The 22,241-nt window shown below is 39.0% G+C and overlaps 1 protein-coding gene across 2 annotated transcripts; it reads left to right on the forward strand.

Moving 5' to 3' along the window:
* The first annotated feature begins 1,774 nt into the window (after nt 1-1,774).
* wfikkn2b (WAP, follistatin/kazal, immunoglobulin, kunitz and netrin domain containing 2b) lies at nt 1,775-22,099 on the forward strand. Of its 2 annotated transcripts, none has more exons than XM_694147.7 (3): nt 1,775-1,959; nt 15,157-15,558; nt 17,311-22,099. In XM_694147.7, the coding sequence occupies exons 2-3, from the start codon at nt 15,358-15,360 to the stop codon at nt 18,799-18,801; spliced, it is 1,692 nt and encodes a 563-aa protein (XP_699239.1). In that variant the 5' UTR covers nt 1,775-1,959; nt 15,157-15,357; the 3' UTR covers nt 18,802-22,099. The 2 variants fall into 2 exon arrangements, with proteins under 2 accessions (XP_699239.1, XP_073774099.1); XM_073917998.1 differs by having other exon boundaries at nt 15,435-15,558.
* The last annotated feature ends 142 nt before the right edge of the window (nt 22,100-22,241 follow it).

Here is a 22,241-nt window from a genome sequence, read left to right on the forward strand (position 1 = left end):
AGCTGTGGATCTGAACCACAGTCACACTGGAGACTGCAGAAATCACACACACACACACACACACACACACACAAAATACATTACATTACAGAAGAATAAAGACATTTTAGTCATGATAATCTGTCCAGACTGACTCAATTTAAAGGCGTAGCTCACACAAATATGAATATTCGGTCATAATATCCTCATCCTCCAAACATATGTGAGTTTCTTTCTCATTGAACATCCCGTAAAGGAAGATATTCTGAAGAATGCTGAAAAAACAGCCTACAGTGTGTTTTGCTCCTACTACAGATGTCAAAATGGCCGCTTTTTTACAGCATTCTTCAGAATATATCATTTATATGCATAATAGCTGTAAAGTAAAGCTGAATATTCCAACATTAATACTTCAGTCTTTAATCAGTAAAGACTCAATGCAGAAATTATGATCAAGAACTTCATGATTTTATCAAAGATGGCCAGTTTGTGATACCTTTTATTTTCCAGATATTTCACTGATGACTGGACGTTTGTTTGATTGAGATATCCTTGCATTTAACTATCACATTTGATCAATTTAACATGGTTTAATACATTAATGACACTAATATATATATATTTTTTTGCAATAATAACAATACATTACAACAAATATAGATACAAAACTGAAAAAAATATAATATATGTGAAACAAATTAAAGGGAACAAGAGAGAGAAAAGAAGAAGAAAAATAAATAATTAAGGGCACATAAAGATAAAATAAATTATTGCAGAATATTAAATAAAGCACATATTTTAGAAGTTTTAATAGCTTTCTTATTGTGAGAGTCTGTGATGTTTTTTAAATAAAGACCTAGTTCTCGTTTGAAAAATAAAAAATTAGGCTTACCATGAGTATATTTGCAATTATGTATAAAAAACTTTCCAATAAATAAAATGAGGTTTATGCAAAAAGTTGCACTAAGGAATTCTTTTCCTTTAATATATAGCCCCAAAATAACATGACGATAGCTTAAAGAAAAATCACCACAAACCTTTTGGACAATTAGAGAGTTTACATCAGACCAAAAAGATTTAACATTGGGACACTCCCAAAACAAGCGAGCAACAGATTCAGAAGAGGTTTCACAGAAAGTGCAAGAGATGTCAATGTCATTTTTGAATTTTTGTAAAAATGGTTTAACAGGATAAAACCTGTGAATAATTTTAAAAGATATTTCTTTAATTTTATTTGTTAAAAAAAAAATTCTGCGGTAGTGACCAGACATATGACCATTTAATATCATCAAAGAGGTTGTTCCAATAAGAAATAGAAGAAGGATTTGAGATGGTCTAAAAATAAAGATCTGATTTTATGATTGGATTTTTTAGTGGAAAAACAAATAGAACCAACAACAGTAGAATCAGGACTATTAAGGGAACAAGCAGAAATCAATGAATTATTATTATTATTTCTAAAAAAGCATACAGATTTCAAAGGAGATGGCCTTACAAACTATATTAAATTCTTTTTTAGATATGGCAAGACTATATCTTGCAGTAAAAACAGAGTAAGTAAATAAATTACCATTACTGTCAAATAACTGCTTTACTAATATCACACCGTTCCCGAACCAATTATTAAAGAATATAGATTTCCTCTTATATAAAATATTACAATTGTTCCAAATTAAAAAAATTGTGTGGCGAGAAATTTTGCCAATAAATAAATTAATGACACTAATACTTCATGAAACGATGTTATAACCCGCGTTTGTTGGTCGGATATCGCGGGAATTTCGCGCGCGTTATTGCGTCACATCCGTCAACAGAGCGCTCAGGTAGACGACATGGCATCTACCTGACATTAGAGTAAAGAAACACTATTATTGAGTGTACAAACAAAGAAAAGCTAGCTAAAAAGCGGAAGAAATCAGCAATGATTGAAGGATAAACTCAACATCGCTTTTCCCCTTGGAGCAGATAGGAGTTGTGCAGGTAAGCAGTTTGATTTCATATATACTTACAGCTTTTGAACAGTATGGAGAGTTACTGTAATGTTTATTATGGGCTGCGTGCTGTTGTAGAGCTGTCATGAATTTTATTTCAAGGAGAAATTAATAATAATAATAATAATAATAATATGCATCGTTAAATGCCTTCATCAGCTAGCGACTGTTTTCATCTGCACTGCTTGTCTGTTGAGTTCTGTTTGCATTTTAGCCACAGTTTCTGATCGCGATGTTATGTTTAGCAACGAAGCTTGTGCTAAAAAGTAAACAAAGGCACGTGATCTATGACGTCAACATCTTAATTTCTCATTCACAAAATGTCCCGCAGTCGTTTATTAATGCGCAATTTCAGCGTTATGGATGTGACATTTGCAGACAAATCTCAAAACATAAATTGACCGGTGAAGTGCATGTTAACATATTAAAACATCTGTTTCTATTTTACAAAACTACTAGACACAGATTTGTGGCAGCAGAACAATATCGATGTGTAAACATATGTTATATTTTGAATGAGGAAAATTAACATGCGTTATGGATGTGACAAAAAACGTCTGCAAGTTTACAGTATACAGCATACTTTGTAGAAATTCTGTGAAGAAAAAACACAATATAAAATCCTGTAATAAATAGCCTTGCTGTTTTAAACATCACTTGGAAAATATTTCAAATAATTAAAAATATTCTGGCTCATAGTTTTGCGTTTAGCTCTATATGAGCTGTATGACATTTAACGTACATGTAATGTTATGACTTTGTAATGTAATGTAATGTAATGTAATGTGTATTTATATAGCGCATTTATTGTGTATGGCCATACACCCAAAATCGCTTTACAATCTTGAGGGGGGGTCTCTCCAAACCACCACCAGTGTGCAGCATCCACTTGGATGATGCGCCGGCTGCCACAGGACAACGGCGCCAGTGCGCTCACCACACACCAGCTATAGGTGGAGTGGAGAGACAGTGATCGAGCCAATTCGGTGGAAGGGGATGATTGGGAGGCCATGATCGTAAGGGCCGATAGAGGGACTTTGGCCAGGACACCGGGGTTACACCCCTGCTCTTTTACGAGAAGTGCCATGGGAATTTTAATGACCACAGAGAGTCAGGACCTCGGTTTTACGTCTCATCCGAAAGACGGCGCCCACTAACAGTGTAGTGTCCCCTTCACTATACTGGGGCATTAGGACTCACACAGACCGCAGGTTGAGCGCCCCCTGCTGGCCTCACTAACACCACTTCCAACAGCAACCTAGTGTTCCCTAGTGGTCTCCCATCCAGGTACTGACCAGGCTTAGCCCTGCTTAGCTTCAGTGAGTAACCAGTCTTGGGCTGCAGGGTGACATGGCTGTGACTTTGTTTGTGGTTTTGGTTTTACTCGATGATAATACGAACACTGCGCACAAAGTTTGATTTATACGTCTTGGTCAGCAGGTAGAGTTTGTTTTATATATACACCAGGGTCCCTGCGGGTCCTTAAAAAGTCTTGAAATGTCTTAAATAAAATTTTCGATTTTTAAGGTCTGAAAATGTCTTGAATTCTGTAATTTTCCATAAGGAGGTCTTAAATTTCATGTGGGATCTTAAATTTCATGTCTGATTCATCTTTTTTATTTATTTTTTTCAACCGCTACTTGACCAGCGCGACATTTGGGGGCAGCACTTCGTGGGTGCAACCTGCATCATTCCATAGGTGACATACGAGTAAGTGATTGATGAATGCGTTGCGTTGATACTTCGCCACCACGGCATTTTGCGAAATTGCAAGCATGGGCAAATGTTTGTTTGATGACAATTGGTTGGAGGACGAAAAGTATCGGGGGATTAAAGATGAACTGACTTTTAAGATGCTGATGAGTGTTAAACAGTCTTGTGAAAAGGCGGAGAAAGTCTGAATGTGCGAATATAAAACCAGCTTTAATGATAATAATTGTCTCTGCGCTCTTCCTCGTTCCTCACGTCTTCAGTAATGAATGAAGGGCACCAATTTGCCTGCACAGAAAACAAACAAGCTTAATCACGAAGCTTCATCCCGAGGCGCAAACACAGCGCAGGGCTTTAAATATCCTGGTCATCATCCCACAGGAGGCCTGTTTATCCCCCAAACACGCTCAGTCCTGTGTGTGTGTGTGTGTGTGTGTGTGTGTGTGTGTGTGTGTGTGTGTGTGTGTGGTTAAAACACTTAAGCTAGTCCCGTCCCGCTGACAGACGAGCTTCACAACCGTGAGTTTGCGGAATTTCACAGCCGGCAGAAATCTGGCTCTGGCCCTATACCTGTCTGATCAACTCATGCTGCAGGCGTGTGTGTGTGTGTGTGTGTGTGTACATGTTTTTGTGACATATCAGGACACAAATGTGTTAATAACGTCTCAGCGCTTCAATATTATTCATCTTCTATTATTATTATTCCCTCCAGAACTATCTCGAGTAGTGGTGTAACCGATCACAAATCTCCCGGTTCGGATCACATTATGGTTTTTTAGTAACGGATCGGACCATTTTTCAGATCAGACCAAAAGGAGAGGAGATAAATCTAATTTGCTTTTCATTTATTACAGAAACAGCGCTGCAAGACACTTTTGGTTTTACCAAACAGAGCTGAGAAGCTGTAATTTTATTCAAAATAAAATGAAGAAATAATCCGCTGAATAAAAATAGACTGTAAAATATTCAGTCTTGTGAAAAATTCACTGGCACTCCTACTGTTGCTGATGATGCTGAATGTATAAAGTGTTTATTTAGTATAAAATGTACATTTAAATGCATATTTAGTGTCATTTTCAATAAATGATTCAGTTCTTCACTCATTAATCTTCATGTTTCATTGCTAGATGATCATTCATGAAGAATTATTCAGTGGCGTATTTATAATGGCTGGGTGTCGCCACCTACTGGTTAAATAATGTAACTGCTGCCTACAACTTTCATTTTTGGACATCAAGTTAAATGCATATGATGGTGAATTTAATCTTCGACATAAACATCAGTGGATTTATCTTAACTATAAGCTGTTTTCCCAGTACTTCTATGTTATTTGACTGTTTGTAACTTCATAACCAACTCAAGACACTAAAGACTCAAACTCTTTCCTGATTTATGTGTTTTCAGATCTGAATGCAGCGATTAGAAGGATTAACATGTGCAAATCACCATCATTTATAATGTATGTTGCGTGGGTGTTGAGATCCTGATCTTTCAATGATCAATCATGCAGCTTACACTGAATGCATTAATGCAGGCTAAACGAGTATTGACAGAAAACACCTTTAATAACCTAAGAAAGCCACCACATCCCCAATAACCCACCGCAACTTCTTCAGCATCATTTTATTTTACAGCAAAGCCTAAATTCTTTCATACATGTGATTTAAATGACGCAGGAGGTGATCTCTCTATGATCATTACTAGGGGTGTCACGATTTTTAATCGAAATCGATCGAAATTTATGCTCAATTTCGATTATCGAATCAAACAATAGAGTCGTCGATGCTGCCACGCCCCCATGTCACGTCAGCTTGGCTTGCCAAGCGGGTAAAAACAGGCTTGTTGAAGTGCTTGTTAAACTGCAGAAGCAGGAGACCCATCGACAGAGCTTAAACCCTCTCCTCTTTCAATGAAGTCGCCGGTGTGGAAGCATTTTGGATTTCCAGTGAGTTATGTTGACAACGTTCGTGTTGTCGACAAAAAAAACACAGTTTGCAAGCTCTGCTATGTACGTATTACGTACGGTTCGTCCGATAGACAACACCAGCATCGCGATCCTCCGCCCGCCCCCGTTGCAAATCCGCTTGCGAAAAGTGCACACTCAGGCCCTGTTTACACTGTCTTTGTCTTCAAATGGCATTTTAGAACGACAACGATTTGACATCCACAGTGGCGTGTAGCATTTCTGAGCAGCCCTCCTTCCTCTCTACCTCTGAAAATGCACATCACGTGACCACACAGACACAGCCATGCGCTCGAGACAGCAGGTCCAGGCAGTCAGAGGACTGCTTCAATCTTTCACTCGCTTGTACTTCGTCATTTTAGCGAACACCTCAGATACTGTTGGCTGGTTCCTGTTGGTTGTGCGTCTTTTTTACCGACGCCATTATAACGACACAGATCACTGCCTATTCACGAGTCCCGCAGAAACAGTGATTGACAGGTGGTAATTATGTGTGTATCTTGCCTTTATTCATTTACTGTATGATTTGTTTATGGGTAAAACAAAGACCATGCAGGTCAGGTAGTTTAAACGGTAGGCTACAAATAATTAATTGGTCATTAATTAATTAATTATACATAATCGAAAATCGAATCGAATCGTGCCTTTAGAATCAAAAATGTAATCGAATCGAGGATTTGGAGGATCGTGACACCCTTAATCATTACACATTTAGGATTAATGTACCAGTAAAAACACTGTACTGATCTGCAGGACACGTGTGTTCCAAACCATGGGTTGGGGTCCATACGAATCATGGATCAACCGTGATCCATTACACCCCTAGTCTAGAGCAGTGGTTCCCAACCTGAGGTCCGCGCCCCCCTAAGGGGGGCGCCAGAGTTCACAAGGGGGGCGCGGGAGAGGATAAGTGTTGAGGTAGAAAAAGGCATAAAATGCTCCACTATTATACAGGGCTGTACAATTAATCCAAAATCCGATTTCGATTTCTAACGATTATAAAAAAGCATTAATCAAGATAAACAATTATATGCATCATATACCGCCCCCTTTCCAGTTGTATGTGTTGCGAAAGACCGCGTGCTTATGTGTGTATGCAACACACACACGCAGTCAGAAGCATGCGGCCGGTCAGCATTCACTCTCATTCGCACCCTGAGACGAGCAGAGGAGCGCAGACATCTAGTCATCTTAACGTGAGCGCTTTAATGGTCAAATAGGTGTCAAAACGCGGTGTTTAGTGATTATTTATATTAACCCTCATTTGTGTAATAAACAAACGAGTTGAGGATCAAAAGACGTGAAAGAGAAACCATTAAAGAGACAGCGCAAAATATTCCTGCTGCCGCCTGTTTTTATTATCATTAATCAAACATAACGAGAAAATGTTTCTCTGCTCTTGACTGAAGGATTTCTGTAGCTAAAGTGTTTTTCTTACAGTGGAGATGCTTAAAGCACAGTTTGTTTTATATTTTTATTTTATTGTATTTATTTTTCTTTCCTTTGCAGGGTGGAAAATAACTGTATGTATACACTTGAAGTCAGAATTATTAGCCCTCCTGAATATTAGCAACCCTTTTCCTGGCCAATTTCTGTTTAATGGAAAGAAGTTTTTTTTTTTTTACTTATTTCTGAACATAATAGTTTTGATATCTCATTTCTAATTACTGGTTTCTTTTATCTTTGCTATGATGACAGTACATAATATTTTACTAGATGTTTTTCAAAATATAAGCATTCAAATTTAAGTGCAATTCAAAGGCTTAATTAGAGTAATTAGGCAAATCATTGTATAACAGTAGTTTCTTCTGCAGACAATCAAAAATATATATTGCTTAAGGGGGCTAATAATATTGATCTTAAAATAGGTTTCAACATATTTAAACCTGATTTTATTCTAGCTAAAATAAAACAAATAAGCCTAGAAGAAAAACAAATATTAGAGGAAATACTGTTAAATTCCTTGTTCTGTTAAACATAATTTGGGAAATATTTATAAAAAAAAAATTCGCAGGAATATATGTATTTTTAAGTACCAAAAAAAAAATCAAAACACATGCTTAAAATTCCAACATAATAGTAAAAATAATTAAAATAAATAACATTTTGCTCACTTGCGCAATGTGCTTGTCCAACTTCTCGTAAAGGCAAAATCAAAACAAAAATGGCAGAGAAACGTCAATTTAATGATTCTTCAGAGGCGAAAAAAAAGATTAGACAGTATGACAAAGCCTATCTAAATACACATAAACACACACATACAGTAATATATATATATATATATATATATATATATATATATATATATATATATATATATATATATATATATATATATGGTACATATGTGTGTGCGTGCGTGTGTATTTATATGGTGGGGGGGCTCCAATGTTTGTATATGTTCATGGGGGGGGGGCCCAGAGAAAAAGGTTGGGAACCACTGGTCTAGAGCATCTGTCTTCGCTCCAGTCTCACGCCTCCAATAGCCACCGCGTTCATTGCGTTTGGTCTTGATGTTCTGAGGCGCAGCTCATTTATTAGAGGAGAACAAACAGCACAGTGGAGAATCCCAACAGTCTCCACTTCTCTCAGTGATACCTGCAGGTTTAGCAGGAGCTGAGGAGTTTCTCTTGTGTTTCTCATTCGCTAATGCTTTACGTGATATTCCAGTTTGCACATTAGTGTCCTCTTTGATTGGAAGCACAGCTAGTGTTGAAGGCAGTGTTTGTACTGAAGTCTGAAGGATTCTTGGCACTGAAGTTGTTTTCTGGGAAATGAACTTCTTGTAAGGGATTAGCGCTGAGATAGTAAGAATACGACACGCTGTTTTCTGACAGAAATAAACAAGCATACGTGCAGTAGGTGTTCCAGCATGTGTGTGTGTGTGTGTGTGTGTGTGTGTGTGTGTGTGTGTGTGTGTGTGTGTGTGTGTGGTTAAAACACTTAAGCAGCTATGCTTAAATGGTTGCATTGTTTCAAGCATTACAGGATGTACTTTTCATCACTGTAAACAACACACCAGACTCCAAACACACTAGATAACAGTGAACAGTGCAAACAAACAAACAAACAAACAAACAAACAAATCAGGAGTTCTCAGAGTCCAAATCTGAATGTTAATTTGTATCTTTTCCTGTGGTGGCACGGTGGCTCAGTGGTTAGCACTGTGGCCTCACAGCAAGAAGGTCGCTGGTTCGAGTCTCGGCTGGGTCAGTTGGTGTTTCTGTGTGGAGTTTACATGTTCTCCCTGTGTTGGTGTGGGTTTCCTCCGGGTGCTCCGGTTTCCCCCACAGTCCAAACACATGCGCTATAGGGGAACTGATCAACTAAATTGGCCGTAGTGTATGAGTGTGTGTGTATGGGTGTTTCCCAGGGATGTGTTGCACCTGGAAGGGAATCTGCTGTGCAAAACCTATGCATGAAGAGTTGGCGGTTCATTCCGCTGTGGCGACCACTGATGAATAAGGTGAAGATAAATGAATGAATGTGCAAATTTTATAGAAGTGCTAAACCAGATTAATGCCGTTTTTGATACATCAAGACATTTTCTTCATTGTTGTCTGCTATTTTTGAAATTGACTTGCATTTTTTATTTAAAGTCTCCACAGATTTTCAAGTAATTAGTCTGCAGTAATTAGGATCACACTCCGTCTATTGAAAGCCTGTCAGTGTGCTTTTAAAAATAGATGCAAGGTTTATTTTCCCCGTCTCTCAGAGCTGACTAGCCTATTATCTTAATGGCAGATCCCGAGGCCGCATCCGTCCTCACTCGCAGCGCTGAGACTGACAGGAGTTTATTAAGTTTTGCTTCCCGTTACAGTGCTTCCTTAAATGCATGATGTGTTGTCTCTCCGCGGAGGGCAAGTGAGGTAAAGTGTCTCCAGAGGTGCGTGGAAGAATGCGCTGTGTGTTTGAGCAGCGATCAATCACTGCAGTGTGTTATCAATGTTCCAGCGGCTCCATCAAAGCCTCGCGCTCCTGCTGGAGGCCAGACACTCTCCTCAACCTGGATACTTCACTCAAACACGCTTCCTATGAAACGCCGGAGATTGTTTTAGATGTTCGCTTAATGATATATGTGGATTCAAACACCCCAGGTGTGATTTATTTTTTCATACGGTGGAGAATGCGCTGAAAACCGTACTCAACAGTGCCATTACTTGCAGAAAAATGGAAATCAATCGAGATTAGAGTTGCGCTATTTATCGTTTCAACACCGATATCGCAATGTGCGCATCTGAATAAAGGACGTCACGGTGTCGCAGTGGTTAGCACGGTGGCCTCACAGCAGGAAGGTCACTAGTTCGAGTCCCAGCTGGGTCAGTTGGCGTTTCTGTGTGGAGTTTGCATGTTCTCCCCGTGTTGGCAGCTCATTTGCATTTAAAGCCACAGGCGACAAAAACAGCTACACTATACTCAGACACAAAAATGGGCAGATTCTACATTACATAATCAATAGTCTGATGGGTGTTTTGAGCAGAACTTTACAGGACATATTCTGGAGACCCTGAAGTTTCTCACATCGCCTAAAATAGGTGCTCTTTAGGGCTTCACACTGAACGTTTGCTGCATTTATTAATCATCATGTCTTGAGGTCGATTGGTTTAGTGTGGTTTTTTTATGTGCAATGGACCCCTCACTAAGCCCCACCCTCCTTAGTTACCGTTGCCATGCCTGTCAAGCTTTCGTGTCTGGCACGACTTTTTTAATGTGTGTGTGTTCGTAGCTTGAAACAGATGGAAATATGAAGTTCAGTAAAGTTAGCAACAGATTTGTATTTTCCGGATCAATAACTCATGTCATTATGACCTATTCGCTATTAGTATGATGTTACTAACGTTATGGCGAAGGCTTAAACGGAGCATTACTCATAATATCGAGCGAAAAAAAGGAATAAGACAGCTGTGAAACAGAACCAGCTTTGTATTTTTGTAGGAAACACAGTTTAGATCTGTTTAGGGTGAGAGGTGTGTGAGTTATTGCCGTCTGTCTATCACTGAATGTGTCAGGAATATCAAAACAAAACCAACTCATCTCCGCTCCTTTAGCGCCCCTAACACAGCTTGATCCACGCTGGCATTTCTCCTCTTGGGTTTTAGGTTTTGAAAAGGGAAGAATTCCACCATCCCGTCCAAACTTTAAGGAGACCGGGTATCAGAATTGCACAATCCATATCCACTCGCTCGAAAGCTTGACAGAGCCCCTGCGCGTAGCTACAGTTGCTAAGCCACAATTAGTGGATGGCGGTTTTTGGGTGTGGCTTAGCGAAGGGTCAATTTGATTGGACTGGAATCACAGGAATGATTATTCTACTCAGCCAATCACTAGGGTTGAGTATCGTTTGTGGTTATTTCGATACCAGTGCTAAATTGATACTTTTAAAACGGTACCGGTGCCTGAACCGATACTTTTGAGCCACAAAATGATGGTGCACGACTCTAGAAAAATCTTTTATTTGACAAAATCTTTTATTAAGTAATTTTAAAAGAACAATGCAATTACAGTTTAAAGTAAACACCAATTCATATTTTATATATTTGAATGACATTAAAATATTTCCTTTGATCATTTATTGGTTAGCAAGAATTTAAGATTTGCATTATGAAATAACATTGGCTTACTGCTAACCTGTGGAAAGGCTGTCATCAAAATACTGAACTCTGTAACTGTGTTTACATGGTTATCAGTGATCTAATGATTTGCCCTAATCTGAATAAGACAGTAATATGATCAAGGTGTTTGCATGAGCTGCATTTAGAATGTTCCTTTCATGATCCCGTCTTACATGTTAAAGTACATAGATTGATTAACATCATTGTGTCACCACGATATCCATGCTTCCTTCAGAGTTTCATGTAATTTCAAGTGTTTCATTTTTAATTTTTCTACTTTAACTGCAGTTTCACTTTCATTCAGGAGCATTTTATTCATGCCCCTTTGACAAACAGGTATTTAATGCAAGCATTACGTAAGGACTGCTGGAAGAGTGCTCTTTTAATGACATTTAATACTGCATGTTGAATGGGAAGAAAAAGCCTCAGCATTTTGCGACGCAGGTGTCTGTGATCCTTTAAGGTAATCAAAAATCCCTGTTTACATGGTAGTCTAGACTCTTAATCAGAGTATTGTCTTAATCATATTAAAATTGGAGCATTGGTGTCCATGTACATACTCATTGAAAGTGCCAGATGATGTCGCAAGCTTTCACAGACAGAGTTTAAATGTGTTATTAAGCTTGACGTGTTTCCCCCTTACATGCAACTTTTGTAAAGCATCTGCTTTTCGTTGCGGTGTCAGAGTCCTTGCTTGTAAAATACGCTTTAGAGCGCTTAGTTTAGGCAAATTTGATGAACGCGATCATGTGTGTTTATCTGAAGAGAGTCACTCTCGCTCACAGAATGCAGAATTCCCTAAGCAACAAGAACAAACGCCTGACATCGCCTGTCCGTATCCCTCAAAGTTGTTTAGGATTAAATGTTTAGAGATGGTGTGGCAACATGTACCTATGTGTGCCTTTGATGCACCCTTCAATGTTTCTTGCGTCCTTGTCGCAGCACCAGTGGCACCGAAATTAGGCACCGAAATTCATATGCTGATTCGGTCTGGTGCATACCGGTTACAAAGGTACCGGTGCTATAATGACACCGGGTTTTGGTACCCAACTCTACCAGTCACAGAAGACGAGAAATAAATCAACATGACTGCAGGTTGAAGGAAAGTAGCACAGTAAAAGTACTAATACAGCACTAAAAGTGTACTTGAAGCACATTTTATAACTTCCTGGTAAAGTACAGTTTCTTAGAAAAGACTAAATGACAGTAATTCAGTATTTCTAGTTGATTATTAGACACCTCTGGATGATAGTATGTTGAGGGCCAACATCTGAACTTCAGTGCCTCGTCTGAGACGTTTGAGTGATGTGAAATGTTGACATATTTCCCCGAACTTGATGTCTGGTAACTTTATCTGATTAGAAAAACGAAAAGAACAGAAAGAAAGCCTAATTCATGCAGCGTTTGTCCTCATTTGACATCTGAGAGCCTGAATGAGTCTTTTTTTTCTTGTTGGAACGATAAACGAGAACAAGGAATTTCCTATAACTGTTGAACAGTTAAAATTAACAAGGCACTGTTAAAGTTAATGTGTGTTCAGCAGGGGTAAAATAAGGTGAAGCTTGTGTTAAAACCTGCACAGTAGCTGCGTGGAGCAGTTTCAGGAACGTAAGCAATATTTGGAGAACGCAAGTTGAAAATAAATAAAGTGCAGACACTGTTTTAGATTTGTTGCTGCCGCAGTTCTTTTAAAACTTGAGTCAAATTCATTTATAGAATTTATTTAAACTTTCATTTATTTATATTAATTAAATCATCAAGTTTGAATTTATATAACTTAAAAAAAAAGTTGAAACCAGATCAACTTTATAAAATAAGTTAAAGTACAGTTTATCATTTCAGCTTTGATATCGCAATGTGTGAGTCTGCAGTGTGATTGGGATTATAGTTGACCAGACATTATACAGTTAACATAGCAGAGTCATTTTAAATTTCATCCTTAGAGTTTTTAGTAAAAACATTATTATTATACAGTGATTCTTGAGTCTTTGTTTTTAAATACTGTTTGACTCCAGATAATCGTAAATCACTGTTTATTTGTATCTGTTGTATATAACTTAGCTTGTCATTTTTAAAATCATATCACAGAATCATCCCTATCCATCAGAAAATAATATATATATCGCAATATACATCACAGTAAATGAAAATAATGCAACGTCAGTTTTTTCCGATATCCTGCAGCCATAATATACTGTTATCATCTTTAGTTAGTTTTATATTTATTAAATTCTTATAATATTTTATTTTAGTTAATGGTTTGAATGTAGGCGTTATTAGCCTAAATTAAAGATGTGTGAGTTCTGCATTTCTGTGCACAACATTAGTATTTTCTAATTTAAAGCCATAGTATGTAATATCACCACTAGAGGGCGTGTTTTCACAACAAACAATGGCACATTTTGATTCCTCTGTGACTGAGTGTGTAATCATCGGAGTTGTGGTGTTCATCATCCTACAGGACTCCTGCAGAAATCATCTTGATGATGAGTAAAGTCTTCAACACTTACTCCCCATTCACACACAGTCAACGCTTCCCATTCACTTCGAATTGGTGACGTCTAGCATTGCTAAATTAAATTGTGGATCCATTGGTGCTGCTTCAGCATCGTTGCTCACTGCAGAAGTTGGGAATTTCTCAACTTTTCAAGCGGCAACTGAAATTTCTGCCAATCAGATCGCTTTATGCAAATACCCCCGCTCAGACAGTAGCCCATTGTGCACTAATTTGATTGGCTGACGCTGCTATGATGATCGTGTCGGCCCCAACTTCACACACGCCCTGCGTAAAGTGTGTGAATCAGGCGTTATGACAGGACGAAGCAGATTAAAGCTGAAAGAAGCGATACAAGAGAAACTCAATTTCTAATTGAGAGACGAGACTTCTGTTATAATTCTGCTCTGTAAAGTCTAATAACACACAACATAGAACGTTTCTAGAAAACCACACCAGAAATTGAGTGTGACATCATTAGCATAAACACACACACACACACACGCCATCTCACAAGATAAAATTGAGGATTTTTCTGGATTTTAACCCTTTCTCAGAACATTGAGTAGAGTGTAAGAGCGCTACCTGACAAAAGTCTTGTGTGCTATCCAGGTTTTATGAACAGCAAATAATATTTTGACTTCTAGTTGCTGATTTGGTGTCAGAAGTGTGTCTATGAAAGGCGAAGGCCTCTAGATTTTGCTAATTTGAGCTCAATAAATCTGATCATGTCTTGATGTTGACTGATTTGATGAGGACAGTGCGCTCTGACTCTGCTCAGACTAAAGTCTCATCACTGAACAGAAATAATGTCCAGTATAGAATATAAAGTCCTGCTGCAGTGGAGACTGAATGAATATTGTGTCTGACTCCATCATGAGCTTGGAGGACTGCATCCATACATCTCTGACATGACTCACATCACTGATTAATAAAGTCATCTGGAATGAAGAAGACTTCCAGAGTTCATCAAGACTCTGTGTTTATCTTCAACACCTCCTCCTTCATCAGCTCAATAATGTTCATATCTGGTGACTGGGCTGGCCAATCCTAGAGCAGCTTGACCTTCTCTGCTTTCAGGAGCTTTGATGTTGAGGCTGAAGTATGAGAAGGAGCGCTATCCTGCTAAAATTAAAGCATCTCTTTTTCTTTAGCACATTATACAATAGAGATAGTGTTACCACAGCACAATTGAAGATATTTATTTAGAGTGTGCTTGTAAGTTCAGTATTACCTGCGTGCAACATTGGCAGTAATATACTGTAAATTTTACAGTCAGTGTTCTTCATTCTGGGATTTTTGCACCTCCGGATAAAGGGTTAAAGCAGAGAAAGAGAGAGAGAGAGAGAGAGGCAGGTGTCCTAGTACCAACCCCACGCTCAACCAGATGTTTTTAATCCTCTGTAGATCTGCAGAGTAATTCATTACTGTCATCTGCGCGTGAGGGCGAGTTCTGTGGTCTGGGCGATCGCCTGTGTTTCTCCAGAAGTCTAAACTATCAGACAGCATTTTTTTTGGTGCTGCTTGGAAGCTCAGTTGTGGCTCAGCTGATTCAATAAAATTAGGTTAGTAGCTTCTGAAAGCAACTCCTCATCTCTGCTCTGCAACATGTGGTGGATGCTGTTTCCTCGCTGGATCTGGTTCGTCTTGGGACACTTTTTGCTGCTGTTTGTGCACCGGCAAAGCGTGAGAGGCATGACTTTGCAAGGAGTTGCGAATTCCCACGCAGGGATCTGTCCAAACGACATGAACCCAAACCTGTGGGTTGATGCAATGAGCACCTGCAAACGGGAATGCCAAACTGACCAGGTTTGCAATTTAATTTAGTTACTTTTTTATTGCATTGAAATTAAGTTAATCTTTTGACTGTAATATATTTTGCATGCTTGTCTATATAATTTTATAGTAGCATGCAATATATTTATTTACACGCAGTTGAAGCCAGAATTATTAGCCTCCTTGTTTATTTTTTTCCCGAATTTGTGTTTAATGGAGAGCAGATTTTTTCAGCACATTTCTAATCATAACAGTGTTATTAACTCATCTCTAATAACTGATTTATTTCCTCTTTGTCATGATGACAGTAAATAATATTAGACTAGATATTCTTCAAGACACTTCTATACAGCTTAAAGTGACATGTAAAGGCTTCACTAGTGTAATTAGGGTAATTAGGCAGGTTAGGGTAATTAGGCAAGTCATTGTATAACGATGGTTTGTTCTGTAGACTATTGAGGAAAAATATAGCTTAAAGGGGCTAATAATATTGACCTTAAAATGGTGTTTAAAAAATTAAAAACTGTCAGACATACTGTGAACATTTCCTGAATCTGTTCAAAATCATTTGGAAAATATTTAAAGAAAAGAAAAATCAAAGGGGGCGAATAATTCTTACTTTAACTGTATATGCTGCATGAGTGTCTATATAAATATATAGTAGTATGCAATATATATGCTGCATGCTTGTCTATATTGCATAGTACTATATATTTATATAAACACATGGATCATATATATATTGCAAACTTCTATATATTTATATAGACACACATGCATCATATATATACATATATATATGCACTGTTGAAGTCAGAGTTATTATAATGATTCGCCCCCTTTGAATTTTTGTCTTCTTTTTAAAATATTTCCCAAATGATGTTAAACAGATTCAGGAAATGTTCACAGTATGTCTGATAATATTTTTTCTTCTGGAGAAAGTCTGATTTGTTTTATTTCGAATATAATAAAAGCAGTTTTCGATTTTATTAAACACCATTTTAGAGACAATATTATTAGCCCCTTTAAGCTATATATTTTTTTCAATAGTCTACAGAACAAACCAGTTATACAATGACTTGCCTAATTACCCTAACCTGCCTAGTTACCCTGATTACCCTAGTGAAGCCTTTAAAGGTTAAGCTGTATAGAAGTGTCTTGAAGAATATCTAGTCTAATATTATTTACTGTCATCATGAAAAGAGAAAATAAATCAGTTATTAGAGATGAGTTATTAACACTATTATGTTTAGAAATGTGCTGAATAAATCTGCTCTCTGCTAAACAGAAATTGGGGAAAGAATAAACAGGGGGGCGAATAACTCAGACTTCAACTGTGTGAGAGATAATCATGTTTAAAGTTGAACTAATTAAGTCCTTAGCAATGCACATCACAAGATTTGAAATAAATGCAATAGGAAATTTACCAAATATCTGGATGGAGCATGATCACTACAAAATGAGTTTTTGCCATAAAATAAAAAACTAGCCATTTGAACTCTGGCTATTACCAAGTATTGTTTCCCATGCACCATAAGACACATGCATCCACACTTACACATTCCCGCATCACACGTTGCATTCATGCAGATTCATCTGTAACATCATGCATGTACTCTTTGCTTATATTTCTCCAGGGATGCGAATCATTTAAAAAAAAAAATGTTGTCATCCACAAATATGCACATCAAACAGTCCGACATCACATGCTGCATGCATGCATTTCAACTTTATATCCATATCCAGCGCATGCAGCTGTAACATCATTTGCTTATATTTCTCCAGGAATGTGAACCGCTTGAGAAGTGCTGCGCCAATGTGTGCGGCAGCCGCAGCTGTGTGGCGGCGCGCTATATAGACACTACAGGCAAGAAAGGGCCCATGGGAATGCCAAAGGAGGCGTCCTGCGACCAGTTCATGTGCACGCAGCAGGGCTCCGAGTGCGACATCCGGGACGGCCAGCCGGTCTGCAAGTGCCGCGACCGCTGCGAGAGAGAGCCGCAGTTCACCTGCGCATCCGACGGCATGACTTACTATAACAAGTGCTACATGGATGCAGAAGCGTGCTCTAAAGGCATCTCATTGTCTGTGGTGTCCTGCCGTTTCCATCTCAGCTGGCCAAACCCCAGTCCGCTTCCCTCAGGAACCACAGCTTTACCAACAACCGCATTGCAGATCACCACTCCAGTACAAATGCAGGCTCCTGTGATCCTCAGCAGTCCAACACAGCAATCGGCATCGATCGGAGACACTGTTAGCTTTCTCTGTGATGTCGTAGGACATCCCGTTCCTGAGATAACCTGGCAGAAGCAGTCGGAGAGCGTGCATATGAAACCCAATCAGGTGTACGGAAACGTGGTGGTCACTAACATCGGTCAGCTCGTTATTTACAATGCACAGGTTCAGGATTCAGGTATTTACACGTGTACAGCTGCCAACGCCGGAGGATCCGTTCAAGCAAACTTCCCACTCTCTGTTTCAAAACCAGAAGCTGTGGTTCAAGTCAACGCCTCCGCTGTTCCTGTTGACGAATGCTTCAAGGCTCCCGACTCCGATGATTGTGGTGAAGAGAAGCTAAGTTGGTTTTTCGACCCGCAGAGAAACAGCTGCAACACCTTCACCTACAGAAACTGCAGCAGCAACCGCAATCACTTCGACGATTATGAATCGTGCATGTCTTCGTGTCTGCTTAACATCTCCGCTTCTTGCATGCTTCCGATTCATAAGGGTCCATGCAAAGCGTATGAGCTTCGCTGGGCGTACAGCAGCACTCTACACCAGTGCAGGCTTTTCATCTACGGCGGATGCAAAGCCAACGAAAACAACTTCAAATCCAAGCGCTCCTGCGAAGATGCGTGCCCGTATCCCAAGAATCATCAGTGCAAAGCGTGCAAACCTCGCTACAAGATGGTGAGCAGCTTCTGCAGGAGTGATTTTGTGATTTTGGGGCGGATGGTGGATCTCACCGAGGATCAGGACTCGGGGCGTGCGCTGGTCATGGTGGAGGAGATACTGAAAGATGAGAAGATGGGATTGAAGTTTTTGGGGAGCGAGCTGCTGGAGGTGACTCTGCAGAACATGGACTGGAGCTGTCCGTGTCCCAACGTGACCACGTCTGACGAGCAGATCATTTTCATGGGGGACGTCCACAACGGGATGGCCGTATTACAGCCCGATAGCTTCATCGTCGTCTCTAGTGTTCGCCGTGTGCAAAAACTTCGAGAGGTGGTCAGTAAAAACACCTGTGACATTCTCAAAGAGTTCGTGCAGTCGTGAATCTTCTGAGAAATCTGCACGGCAGAACATGCGTTTGTCTTGTTTCTACTCCAAATGTCTTCACGTTTTCAAATCAAGAAGCACTTTTGGAGAAGCAAATCATCTAAAATGAGTCAACATTTATTTAAGATAAGCCTTCGGTGTCTCCAGAATGTGTCTGTAAAGTTTCAGCTCAAAACACGCATCAGATTGTTTATCATGTAGAATCTGCCCGTTTTGGTGTCTGAGTACAGTGCAGCCGTTTTCGTAGCCTGCGGCTTTAAATGCAAATCAAGGTTATAATCGTTTTGGACTTTTCATTAGTTTTAGTTTCTATTTCGTTTTGACTTTTTCGTTTCAAATTCATTCATTCATTCATTCATTCATTCATTCATTTTCTTGTCGGCTTAGTCCCTTTATTAATCAGCGGAATGAACCGCCAACTTATCCAGCAAGTTTTTACGCAGCGGATGCCCTTCCAGCCGCAACCCATCTCTGGGAAACACACACATTCACACACACACTCATACACTACGGACAATTTAGCCTACCTAATTCACCTGTACCGCATGTGTTTGGACTGTGGGGGAAACCGGAGCACCTGGAGGAAACCCATGTGAACACAGGGAAAACATGCAAACTCCACACAGAAACACCAACTGAGCCGAGGTTCAAACCAGCAACCTTCTTGCTGCGAGGCAACAGCACTACCTACTGCGCCACTGCGTCGCTGTTTTCAAATTCAATTAGTTTTAATTAGTTTTAGAGGCAGATTTACCCGTTTTTATTCATTCATTCATTTTCTTGTCGGCTTAGTCCCTTTATTAATCAGGGGTCACCACAGCGGAATGAACCGCCAACTTATCCAGCACGTTTTTATGCAGCAGATGCCCTTCCAGCCGCAACCCATCCCTGGGAAACATCCACACACACACACACACACACACACACATCCACACACATACACTATGGACAATTTAGCCTAGCCCTCGGAGGAAACCCACGCGAATGCAGGGAGAACATGCAAACTCCACACAGAAATGCCAGCTGAGTTGAGGTTCGAACCAGCAACCTTCTTGCTGTGAGGCAACAGCACTACCTACTGTGCCACCACGTCGCCATTAGTCTTCATTAGTTTCCATATTTTGAAATTATTTAGTTTTAGTTTAGTTTTTATTAGTTTCAGTATTAGTTTTAGTTTTTTTTTTCTAAATGAGGACATTTGTTAGGTGCAAGATTCAAAATCAACAGGATAAATATTGTTTAATAAAAACTCAGCCATACATTTTCTGAAACATTTATTCAAAGCAAACACATGAACACTTCCATCTACCACAACCATCAACCCATCCGCAAATTCAAATACAGCAGCCCACAGGATAGCAGCCGTAAGGACAATATGTGTTCAAGGCTGCTGGAACTGAGGTTACCCTGCTGAGGTACACCGTAATGGTGGGCAGATTTTTAACACGCATGTTTGGACTCAACATGTAGTTAGCATTCTCAGCAATAGTAATTTTAGTCAACAAAACATCACCATGATCTGAGAAATGTCTTACAGTAAAGTTCTGCAACCCAACTGAATCATACTTCACTTATTTAACTTCATTACGATTGTCTGTTATGAAGTAAACTTACGTTTTTCACCAGATCCTCTCATTTAAGCCCTCGATTGACCAGCGCTGCTGTTGTTTAGTTCAGTCACACAGCAGGCTGTACTGTTTGTGTTTGGTTCACTGAATCACCCTCGACCGCAGCCCATGTTAGTTCACCATAAAGTTTGTTTACGCCATGTACTACACAACACGAATATACCGCGCTCACCAACAACAACACTTTTACCGCACGTTACTCCCACTGTGTGGTACATTCCACGTCACTTCCAGTGTGCGTTACATTCCCTTTCCATAAGGAATCTGTAATTGTAAATGTGTTTCGGGACTTGCAAAAGTGTTTCGCGTCTTGTTAATTTTATTATTAAAATGCAAATTTGTTTCGTCCTTTGGTAAAATAGTTTTTCCTCTGTAATTGTGTCTGATGATGGGTAAAAATGGTTTTTAAAATGTAAAGTTGTCTCGAGCTTTGTAAAAACGTTGCACACTTTGTAATGTTGTTTTCCACTTCCCGGCCACCGTAGATAAACAGCAGTCAGTGACAGAGACAGACTCGGATGAAGCTGAAATAAGGTCACTAGTCAAAAATACCAAGTAAGTTTATTTGATGTATTTGTGCTGGAGTTTATTCAAGCCTTTCTGATACGATGAGTCACACACTACCACCGCTTGCAGCACACACACATTTGTTTACTGACACCATGCAGCAGTGGTGATTATAGCGGTTAAGAATTACAGGGATTTTACTCTACTACAAACACGCTGTTTTAAAAACGTTTTCAACTTTTAGAAATCACAAAGAGTTGAACGGATATTTTAAGTTCTGGTTACTGTGTTAAAGCTGTTCATACGGAGGTAGATGGTCAGACGGTAAGCACAAAAAGGAACGCATCACACCGCCAAGTAGCGTTCGTTTAAAAAATTAAATGCAGCCATACGAACCTCTGGCTAGATAGTGTGCGGCCTCCAGAAGCGTATATGTGATTACGTTGTCAGAATGAGCCTGTCTTGCATTAAACAATGCTTATAGGGATAGTTCACCCACAATGAAAATGTACAATTGCTTTCCTCTTATTTCATGTACAGAGTGCTTTTAAAAACATGCTATATCTTTTTTAAATGTTTATATCTATTTTACTTTTACACATTATTTGTTATTAGACATTTAATACAATTAAACACATTTACATATTAAGATCTTTCTGCTTAGTCTATGAATCTTATAGAATGTTCATTTTGTTGCATTAATCATTAATAAAAGGTTTAATTCTTCACGACTAACACAATATCTCATAATCATGTGTATTATTTAAGCATTATTTAATGCATATTAGTGCGCCTGTGTTGTAAAGCATTACTCCTGTATTTTAATGGTCAAACTTTCAGGAATATTTGTTTGTGTGTGTGTTGTACTGTAGCGTTAGATCTGCTTAAAGCACTTAGATAAGTTGTATGATATTGAATAGGAAATGGACAATAAAGCCTCACTTGTGTATAGCACTTTGTGTATATGATTCAGCACAGACTGCATTTAATGTTAAGCTATTTATTATGATAACTGATGAAGCATCAGTGTGACCAAACCCAAAACGCTGTCATTTCTTACCAGCGCTTGCCTTTTTACAGTTGTCACCTTATTATCTTTATAGTTTGGTGTGTCTGTCAGGATTTGCTTTGTGGATCGACACAAAAATAAACTTTTGAACTTATAAGTGTAATGTTTTTATTGCTTTTCCAGAGTACAACAACGATTAGAATCTCTGGTACACAACTCACTGATTCAAATGATTCATTTAGAGTCAGTTTCCAGATTACAACTCACTGATTCAAATAATTCAGAGTGAGTCT

Source organism: Danio rerio, chromosome 12, assembly GCF_049306965.1.
Source record: "Danio rerio strain Tuebingen ecotype United States chromosome 12, GRCz12tu, whole genome shotgun sequence".
Lineage (NCBI taxonomy): Eukaryota > Metazoa > Chordata > Actinopteri > Cypriniformes > Danionidae > Danio > Danio rerio.

Bases quoted from the DNA above. Each gene is read 5' to 3' on its own strand.
- wfikkn2b (XM_694147.7), top strand. From the start codon at position 15,358: ATGTGGTGGATGCTGTTTCCTCGCTGGATCTGGTTCGTCTTGGGACAC. The intron at 15,559-17,310 runs GTTTGCAATTTA...ATATTTCTCCAG, and splicing joins GGGAATGCCAAACTGACCAG to GAATGTGAACCGCTTGAGAA.